Source organism: Salmo salar, chromosome 05 (genome assembly GCF_965601325.2).
Source record: "Salmo salar chromosome 05, fSalSal1, whole genome shotgun sequence".
Lineage (NCBI taxonomy): Eukaryota > Metazoa > Chordata > Actinopteri > Salmoniformes > Salmonidae > Salmo > Salmo salar.
Window position 1 is genome coordinate 44,898,682 of NC_138295.1, and position 11,034 is coordinate 44,909,715.

General features: G+C 39.2%; 1 protein-coding gene across 1 annotated transcript; it reads left to right on the forward strand.

The window, feature by feature from the left end:
* Nucleotides 1-1,131: 1,131 nt before the first annotated feature.
* LOC106604962 (SLIT and NTRK-like protein 4) lies at nucleotides 1,132-4,829 on the forward strand. Its single transcript, XM_045718265.2, has one exon. The coding sequence runs from the start codon at nucleotides 1,168-1,170 to the stop codon at nucleotides 3,670-3,672; it is 2,505 nt and encodes an 834-aa protein (XP_045574221.2). The 5' UTR covers nucleotides 1,132-1,167; the 3' UTR covers nucleotides 3,673-4,829.
* The last annotated feature ends 6,205 nt before the right edge of the window (nucleotides 4,830-11,034 follow it).

The window sequence follows — 11,034 nt, forward strand, 5'->3', positions numbered from 1 at the left end:
TTTTCCCCTCATTTTCTTTGCCTTGGTGTAAAGACTGGCTGAACCTCAGACATCACTGGTAGGTAGCTCTGTGAACTACATGATTCGAAAAGAGACGCAATTTAATATTTTTTGAGGTGAGTAAACCCGCGCATGATATATTTCGGTTTATCGAGTGGGTAGCATATTAATGTTTTGTTTTTGCCTGAACTATTCAGTCCAACTTCAGCGAGCATCTATGGACTGGGGGTGTTGGAGAAGCACAATTCGTTTCCTTCTCCTCTCTCATGAACTGGAGAGCATGCTGAAGTTGTTTTGCAGTCACTTCAGCTGCTTGCCTTCAGTCCCTTCTGTCTTAGCGCAGAGGTGGGCATCTTGTCTTTAGTTCATTCCGCACTGAAATGCTTCATGGATATACAACAACACTGGGGACCCTACGAGAGAAATCATGTTTTAAACAAGTGGAGTCTGTCAAGAGGAGATGCATAGGCTGAAATCTGAGCTCACTGCAACTCTGACGTCTGAATGGGAGCAATGTCTGTCTTTCAAGAAACCACATTTACAAACGCTTAAGGTAAGACAACGGTTATTTTTTTTATACATGGTTGTAAAGGTTTAATATCCATTCTTTACATTGTTCATTTTTTTAAATTATAATATGGTTTGATGCCTTCTGGGGCAGAGGCTTCATGGGATGTTTTAGCCGATAATATGTCACCATACAGTAGGGTGCAGTAGCCTATATATTTTCTCCTCTTCTTGTTGAATAACCTGGTATATGCCCACACAATTGGCCCACTTGCTATAAAGAATGATTTATTCTTCTGTTGATTTTATGTTTGGTAACATTATGGATCAGAAGGAGATGATGATTATAAGGCCGATCGGGCAATTATTATTAGTCTATTATTAGGTTATTATTATTAATATGAGAGAAAGTACTATTTTTCTCAGGATAAAATAGTACTTGGTAACTGTATTGCTATAGAGAAATGGGTTGATTTGCGTACATTCATGTAGCCTGATGTGTAGCCAAAGCATTACTAACATCAGCAGTAGGCTATTAACTACCCATTTATGAAATACTGTTTGTATGTATAGTACAAATTTGTGTTTTGATTGTTTGTTTGTTTGTTTTTCCTCTCAAAGGTTACTAAATGGTTTTCTGGGGGATTTATAAAAGGCAAAATGCTGCTTCTAGTTCTTTTGGCCTTTTCCGTATCGAATACGTTTTCTGACTTGGATTCTGACCTCTCAGCGGAGACTTGCAGCGCCTGTTCTTGCATGTCCATCGAGAACGTCCTCTATGTGAACTGTGAGAAAATAACTGTGTACAGACCTACTCAGCTGCTGCCCCCAGTCTCTAGCCTCTATCATTTGAATTTCCAAAATAACCTATTGATCATCCTTTACCCCAATTCCTTTCTCAATTTCACACACGCAGTCTCTCTTCAACTGGGAAACAACAAATTACAGAACATCGAGGGAGGGGCCTTTTATGGGCTTAGTTCATTGAAACAGCTGCACTTAAATAACAATGAACTAAAAGTGCTCCGAGCTGACACTTTCTATGGGATCGAAAACTTGGAATACCTCCAGGCTGACTACAATTTGATCAAGTATATTGAAAAAGGATCCTTCAACAAATTGCATAGGCTGAAAGTTCTCATCCTAAATGACAATCTCGTCCAGATCCTTCCTGATAATATTTTTCGCTTTGCCTCCCTTACACATTTGGATATAAGAGGAAACAGGATTCAGAAGCTACCATATCTTGGAGTTTTGGAACACATTGGACGTATAGTTGAATTGCAGCTCGATGACAACCCATGGAATTGCACTTGTGATTTGTTACCCTTGAAAGCTTGGTTGGAGAACATGCCCTATAACATTTTTATTGGGGAGGCTATATGTGAAACCCCTAGTGACCTGTATGGACGCCTGTTGAAAGAAACAAACAAACAGGAACTGTGTCCCATGGGAACAGGTAGTGACTTTGACGTAAGGATGCCCCCTTCACAGCCAGATAATGGCCAAACAACATCTGACAATGCACCCACTACGATACCCCCCATAGCCACAAAAGATCCCAAAACAACAAACCCATCTAAAATGTATGGTAATGGGATTGTTGGTTTACCTGGTTTGAATAAACATATTCCAATTATGTCCTATCAAACAAGAACCCCACCTCTCTCCTGCCCACAGCCTTGCACATGCAAAGCTCATCCCTCAGACTTTGGCATTGGTGTGAGTTGCCAAGAGAGAAGTATACACAATCTAGCAGATCTCATTCCCAAACCACCAAATGCCAAGAAGCTACACCTGAGTGGTAATTATATACGAGATATCAGTCCAGTTGATTTCCAAGGCTTTGAGGGTTTAGATTTATTACATTTGGGCAGCAATCAAATAGTCACAGTTCAAAAAGGTGTCTTTGCAAATCTGACCAACCTCCGTAGGCTTTATCTCAATGGGAACCAACTAGAGCAGCTGCATCCTGAGATGTTCCTTGGGCTCAGTAACCTCCAATACTTGTACTTGGAATACAATGCCATAAAAGAGGTGTTAGCAGAGACCTTTGACTCCATGCCAAATCTGCAGTTGTTGTATCTGAACAATAATGTGCTAAGGAGCCTCCCTGCCTATATCTTTGCTAGCGTTTCCTTGGCTAGGCTAAATCTTAAGAACAACCATTTCATGACTCTGCCTGTGAGTGGCGTCCTAGACCAGCTGAGGTCTCTCACTCAGATTGATCTGGAAGGCAATCCATGGGAATGCTCCTGTGATTTAGTGGCTCTGAAACTTTGGCTGGAGAAGCTGAATGACGGAGTGGCTGCGAAGGAGATCAAATGCGCATCCCCAGTGCAGTTTTCCAATATAGAGTTAAGGCTGCTGAAAAATGAGATCCTATGTCCCAAACTCATAGCTAGATCCCCTTTCATCCTGACCAGTGCTATTCCGGTGGTGAACTCCTTGTCCCCAGCAGGGGTGGGCAAAGCCCCTCCGGGAGGTCCAATTCCCCTATCCATCATGATCCTTAGTATCCTGGTGGTGCTCATCCTCACAGTATTTATTGCTTTCTGCCTCTTGGTGTTTGTGCTGAGGCGCAATAAAAAGCCACCCGGGCGCCAGGAGGGCATGGGGAATCAGGAGTGTGGCTCCATGCAACTCACGCTCAGAAGACGCAACAAATCTAGCAAGAAGGATGACCTGGGAGGGGAGACGTTCATCCCCCAAACTATCGAGCATATGAGCAAGAGCCACACCTGTTCGATTAGAGACTCTGAGTCAGGCTTTAGATTTGCTGACTCCCAGAGACAGAAAATAATAATGCGCAACAGCACTGACCAAGACAAGGACTCACTGTCCCCCCTGGACCCCCGAAATAAGAGACTGAGCACCATTGATGAGCTGGATGAGTTCCTGCCGAGAGAATCCAACATGTTCATTCAAAACTTTTTAGACAGTAAAAGGCTGGATTTCAACAGTATAGGGGTGAGTGGGTTTGAGATCCGTTACCCAGAGAAACCACATGACAAAAATATTAAAAAGTCACTAATAGGGGGAAACCATAGTAAGATAGTAGTGGAGCAAAGGAAAAATGAGTATTATGAACTTAAAGCAAAACTTCAAGGTACACCTGACTACCTTCAGGTTCTGGAGGAACAGACTCAAATGAGTAAAATGTAGGCTATGTATCCACTCAACCCACCCCCCTTTCCCCCAATTACAAAAGTGCCTTGTGGAAAACCTTAATGACCAATGGATAAACTGGACATCTGGCTCCAGTCAGATAGCAAGATTTCTTGGGAAACAGTGGCTCTCTTGCAAATACAGACTTTTCCCCTGATGTGGGGATGCCATTATAACATGTATGAATATCACATCATACCACAAGACATCCTTAAGAGACAATTGTAGTATTTTGCTGCTATTGAAATTGGTACTTTTTTTCAACCAAATCATTGGGTCACGGAAACAATGTTGAGTGTCCCTCATAGTGACCCTTCCACAGTGTTTTTGTGGAAATATCGAATCAGTATTTTGGATGAAATAACTATCAGAAATTGTGACTTTGCAGTTCTCCTGGGAATATAACGTTGTTGGGATCCCTCATTTACAGACACTTACGATCTGCCTGGATTATAACTGATCACCGCTGGTCGCTGCTGGGGGCCCTGATGCCTTGTTTTCACTAAGAAAAGGCACTTACAAACCGAATAGCAGATTTGGAATGATTCCGTAACTTTTTTGTGTAAAGAGCCATGTTAATAGTGTTTGAATGAAATGTGGTTCCTCTTGATATTTTTGGGTATGGCACATGTCTGTATTTTTTTAGGCCCAAGAAAACAGCTGCTTGCCATGTAAGCGTACCTGGATTTATTTTGTAAGTCTACATTATTTGTATCTGTGGGACAGTTTGTAAATTACAACAGAAGACAAAACAACTATACCGATGTAAAAAAAAATATGTAATAAATAAAAAACACTAATATATGATTGATGACCCCTTTCAACTGTCAATTGGTAGTGCATTTAACTACATAATTTATTTATTTTTCAATGCAGGATTATTTAAAGATTATTGGTACTATTTAAAAGTGAAATGGACACGTAGAATACATAAGCAATTCAAAATATTTATCAGTCTAAATCTTTCTGTTTTCTGAGTTTCTTCAAGAACTCTACTGATGGCCTGAAAGAAAGGGGAATAGTGATGATGTTGCACGAACTGAGGTCTAATAGTATTTGAAGTTTAACAAATTCTTTATACTTATATCCCACAGTATCTTGTAAAATGTTTGTTATTAACATTATGCAACCAAAATAAATGTGCATTAAAGCGATACGATTCTGGATTGTTTGACTGTGTACCATGGGAATGGAATAGAAAGCAGAGAAAGGTAGTGTATGAGATGAGTTCAATTTAACTTTGGAAGACAATTGTGTAGCTAAGAATTTGCTTTATATAGCTAACTGATCTGGACAGAATCACATCAAACCCCATGTGCAATATTAATATGCTCAATCATAATAGCTTAAATCTTTTATCTTGTTTATTAGTTCAAGGTTATATTGTGGAGACATTTTATATTGTTATTTCAAATTATTTTATCCACTTTATTTGACCAAGTCCTTATTTAAAGTATTGCTAAGTTAATGAGTGTTTGAAATACCAATGGATAAAATGTACCTTCTAATATATAATAAATACAATTTCTATCAGACAGCCGAACACTGTATATTGGTTAGATTTTAATTGTATAAACCTGTTTAAGTCAAGGTATTAAAATCAGCACCTATTTGCACTGTGTTTTTCTTTTCCTCAAGACAATGTAATCTTGTTTCCCCAGTCATTTAAGTTGCTTTATAAATAAAGCCTTGAATGTTCATGAAGAAAAACCTGAGAATAGTTGACTATTTGAACACAAAATCTATTTTAATACTGTGTGACATGAATCTCAATTCAGCAATCAACAGATACGCATGAAAGTGAATACATATGATGTAACACCATCATCAATGCTTTGTGTTTTCTTTATTTTTTTTTCATGTCACATTAGACTGATAAAAGAATGTTTAGGGCATTATTATTTATTTTTGTTTTAAGGCCATTACAATATTCCTTTATAGGGGAGGAAATAATTAGTGAGTAAAAGGATGCTATGGTGTCATAACCTTTACGGATGTTCTGGTGCTTATTTGGTGTCTTGTTCTATGATAAAACAGAGAGTAACATTTTAAAGATGTGGGTGAGAACTAACCTAGTGTTAGGATGTTTGTGAAGGGACAGGTTAAGTGAACTTGAATTTTATACTCTGTAATGTACTGTATGCACCTGATGCTATATGGATCTTGTCACGGCTGTCTGAAGGATCGGACCAAAATGCAGCGTGTTCGTAGTTCCACATATGTATTTATTCCGTGAAGCTAAATGCAATACACTCAATACTTGAAACACAAAAACAATAAACCGTGACGCAGAGAGGAAAACACACTACTCAAAAGATAATCACCCACAAACACAGGTGGGACAAACATCAACATAAATATGACCTCCAATTAGAGGTAACGAGGATCAGCTGCCTCCAATTGGAGATCAACCCAAACAACACCAACATAGAAATACAAAACTAGAAACTGAACATAGAAATACAAAAACGGACAAACACCCCCTGTCACGCCCTGAACTACTCTACCATAGAAAAATAACAACTTACTATGCTCAGGACGTGACAGATCTAGTGGTTATCGGCAGTGTCTACTTATTTGTTTTGTTTATTTTTTGTACGTTTTTGTACGTTTTTTATGTACTTTAATAGCATTTCATGGTTGCACTCCTCCCACAAATAAATGTTTGTCATTTTAGTTTTCCTTTTGTCTGATATGGTCTTTTATGAATGAAGTGTTTCTTGCCAGTAAACATTCATGTTATTAATTTGTCATATTCACTTAGAGAGACATGGGTTCATGGACTGTACTGTAGTAGATGGATGTCTCATCGTTTTGCTTCCATTGTCTGGCGCATACTGCAGTGTGGGCCCATAGTCACTGCCTGTTGTTGCCTGTAGTCTGTTTCTGTTTTATTTTCTGTCTTTTTGTATGAAATGTCTTTCTTACAAATAACCCTTGCCAACATAGTAGATTTGAAATTGATAAGTGAATACTCAGGTTATACTTACGCCATAATTAATTTCATTGTCTACTGAATGTTTGTGTATTTGGTCTGTTTATGTCATGTTGTATTTTCTTGTTTATATTCGTACAATGGTGAACTCATTTGGTGAACACAAAATGTGAAACACCCCTTGGAAATCTTTTTAGACTTCCAATCATCCTCAATATTGTTTTTCTGAAAAAAGTTACCTATATTGTAACATGCTAATTTGCTCTAAATGACTCATGAATGGGGGCACTGCATGTTGATGTCAATTTCACGTGATTGTGTGTGTTTGCATATTTGTTTGTGTGCACATGCATTTGCATTGTGACTGTAAACACGTTGGCAGAGCCTAGATTTTTCATTGCATTTAGCTGTTTTACCAATTGTCTTTATTTTTTATAGTTACACACTTTGATCTAATGTGTTGCCAGGTCTGAATGTTGACTACAGAAACTGCTGATAGAGATGACAAGGTTTGTACATTATGCACTGAATGTACAAAACATTAGGAATACCTGCTCTTTCCATGACATAGACTGACCAGGTGAATCCAGGTGAAAGCTATGATCCCTTATTGATGTCACTTGTTAAATCCACTTCAATCAGTGTTGATGAAGGGGAGGAGACAGGTTAAAGAAGGATTTTTAAGCCTTGAGACAATTGAGACATGGATTGTGTATTCAGAGGGTGAATGGGAAAGACAAAATAGTTAAGTGCCTTTGAACGGTGTATTGTATTAGGTGCCAGGCACACCGGTTTGTACAACTCAATCACATGATAAACTGATGGAGTAAGAGATTTTGCTCTGAATATTACAACTGACTAGGTATCTCCCTTTCCATATGTAATATGATGGCATCCATATGGATTGGGTTTCCTGTGATGTAATATTCAGAGCAGAATCTCTTACTCCATCAGTTTATCATGTAATTTTATAGATATTGAGATTTTCAAATTATTGTTTCATATGGGAGTTGCCTTTGTGATATAACATGCAGTAGAACAATCTATACAAAGATCTATGACATCTTTATTTTATGCATCCTCGTCTTGTAATGCCCCAAGAAACGGATTTCTTGGCTCTTTTAAGGAGGCATATTACATATGGTTGAACCCATCATCAGGGTTTACAAGACGATTTACATGTATCTATCCGTAGCATGTTTTATCCAGATAAACAAAAAAGTTTTATCCAGATAAGTTTGCCAACTGTGCTCTGCGAGGGGTTGAACAGTAAAGTGTGTCTGTATTTGCGTTAGTAATCTGCTCAAGGTATGTGTGACTATACACGTGCATTCACCCCTTTTATTGTAACGATTAAGCTCCCAATCATATTTCTGACATCACTTCTGGCTGGTACTGTTGTCTGGATTTGTTTTCCTTTGTTAGCATTTCTGTGACACTAACTATTTGATTATTTTTGTGGCTCTTGGAACAGATCATGTTTGGTTGTAAATGGGGGGGGATTCATTTGAAGGAATTTTTAAAAACGTAACTTAGTGATCTTAATATACACCCTTCGAGTCTCTTCCCCTGAACTCTCAACTTTGCTACACTGTCCTGTATGACCGGCAGGCCCTCTCACCCTGCAAGCCAAGCCCTTTCAAGCCTTTCTAAATGACGCCATGGAATGGAAAATCATTTATTCATGTATATTTGCTCCAGTCAATGTCACATGCTCATTAGGCAGCACACTTCCTGTAGGAGGCCCCGGCGGTGCAGGAGTGCAGGGCTGCATGCACAAGCAGACACTGTGGCACTCAATGGATGCCTTTCCATTTCAACCACAGAGCGATAAGGAGAGCCGAGTGCGAGCTGTGATTGGCAGATAACGGGGATGGATTAAATCTCAGGGTCTTTGCCTCTCCTGAATAATGTGGTCATTGGTTTGAAGAAAGAAAGGCAGAGCAAGGCACTACAGTATAGGGCTTTGTTCAGGGCTCACAGAGCTGCAGAGAAAAGTGTTAATGATTACTTATCTGAGATCCCATAGCTTCTCTATGTCAAGACAAGTTTAACAATGGAGAATTGCCCATGGCTTGTGAATAAGTGTGCAGTTAAATTGGTAAAATGATGATGAAAATAATTGTCTTGAGCGGTATTGAAATAAAGAGAGTTGTTTGTAACATAAAATTGATCACTGCTTCTTCACATGCTCCACAGAGAGTTTTTATAAAGGTAGTGCTCGCTCCCCACCATTTTGTTAAGTAATGTTTTAGCATTTCTCAGTTGAGCAGATTTGAATATAACAAAATAAAAATCATTAATAAGTTATGTATATTGCATTTTTATTCTGGAAATGTAATTGTCAGACAGGGGTCCCATTCAGAGCATGTTGTCATGATAAAAAACAGTCACTGTTTCACTCCCGAGACAGGTTTCAATCACAGGAGCATAAATTAAGATAAAACATACAAAACTAAGTAGGTAATCTGCCCCCATGCTTAGTTTAGTTACAAACAAACAATTTTAGTGCAACATTTGTCACAGACCTTGTCTCTCTCCCATTTAGATTGCGTAATGGATGTTTTACTTTATAAATGTTTAATATGAAAGATCCTCAGAGTGGGAGTTTGGGGACAAAAATGTCCCTGTTGGCAGGCATTCACAAACAACATCAGAAACAACCTGAGCATCTTAAACTCCCTCTGTGCTGGTGCAGCTGCAAAAGTGACATGACAAGGATGTTATAGTGCAGTTATACAGGAAGGATTCTTGCTGTCTCTCCTGGCTGGGAGGAGAACATAGGGGGGAGGCCAATGATGGTTTGATGACTGACTAAAAGAGAAAAAAACATATTTTGACTGCGACAATCCCTCAAGCGTTGTATGTATTTCCACATAACCAAATCAATCCGCTTATGAGTGCGTGCAGAGTGCAGGCTCTTAATACAGTTGAAGTCGGAAGTTTACATTCACCTTAGCCAAATACATTTAAACTCAGTTTTTCACAATTCCTGATATTTAATCGTAGTAAAAATTCCCTGTCTTAGGTCAGTTAGGATCACCAATTTATTTTAAGAATGTGAAATGTCAGAATAATAGTAGAGAGAATTATTTATTTCAGCTTTTATTTCTTTCATCAACTTCCCAATGGGTCAGAAGTTTACATACACTCAATTAGTATTTGGTAGCGTTGCCTTTAAATTGTTCAACTTCGGTCAAACATTTCGGGTAGCCTACCACAAGCTTCCCACAATAAGTTGGGTGGATTTTGTCCCATTCCTCCTGACAGAGCTGGTATAACTGAGTCAGGTTTGTAGGCCTCCTTGCTCGCACACGCTTTTTCAGTTCTGCCCACAAATTTTCTTTAGGATTGAGGTCAGGACTTTGTGATGGCCACTCCAATACCTTGACTTTGTTGTCCTTAAGCCATTTTGCCACAACTTTGGAAGTATGCTTGGGGTCATTGTCCATTTGGAAGACCCATTTGCGACCAAGCTTTAACTTCCTGACTGATGTCTTGAGATGTTGCTTCAATATATCCACATAATTTTCCTGCCTCATAATGCCATCTATTTTGTGAAGTGCACCAGTCCCTGCTGCAGCAAAGCACCCCCACAAGATGATGCTTACACCCCTGTGCTTCAGGGTTGGGATGGTGTTCTTCGGCTTGCAAGCGTCCCCCTTTTTCCTCCAAACATAACGATGGTCATTGTGGCCAAACGGTTCTATTTTTGTTTCATCAGACCAGAGGACATTTCTATAAAAAGTATGATCTTTGTCCCCATGTGCAGTTGCAAACCGTAGTCTGACTTTTTAATGGCGGTTTTGGAGGAGTGGCTTCTTCCGTGCTGAGCCGCCTTTCACGTTATGTCAGTATAGGACTCGTTTTACTGTGGATATAGATACTTTTGTGCCTGTTTCCTCCAGCATCTTCACAAAGTCCTTTGCTGTTGTTCTGGGACTGATTTGCAGTTTTCGCACCAAAGTACATTCATCTCTAGGAGACAGAACGCGTCTCCTTCCTGAGCGGCATGATGGCTGCGTGGTCCCATGGTGTTTATACTTGCGTACTATTGTTTTGTACAGATGAACGTGGTACCTTCAGGCATTTGGAAATTGCTCGTAAGGATGAACCAGACTTGTGGAGGTCTACAATTGTTTTTCTGAGGTCTTGGCTGATTTCTTTTGATATTCCCACAATGTCAAGCAAAGAGGCACTGAGTTTGAAGGTAGGCCTTGAAATACATCCACAGGTACACCTCCAATTGACTAAAAGTATGTATATTAGCCTATCAGAAGCTTCTAAAGCCATGACATAATTTTTTTGATTTTTCCAAGCTGTTTAAAGGCACAGTCAACTTAGTGTATGTAAACTTCTGACCCACTGGAATTGTGATACAGTGAATTATAAGTGAAATAATCTGTCTGTAAACAATTGTTGGA

What these genes read in the sequence shown, in the direction of transcription:
- LOC106604962 (XM_045718265.2), top strand. Translation starts at nt 1,168, where the DNA reads ATGCTGCTTCTAGTTCTTTTGGCCTTTTCCGTATCGAATACGTTTTCT.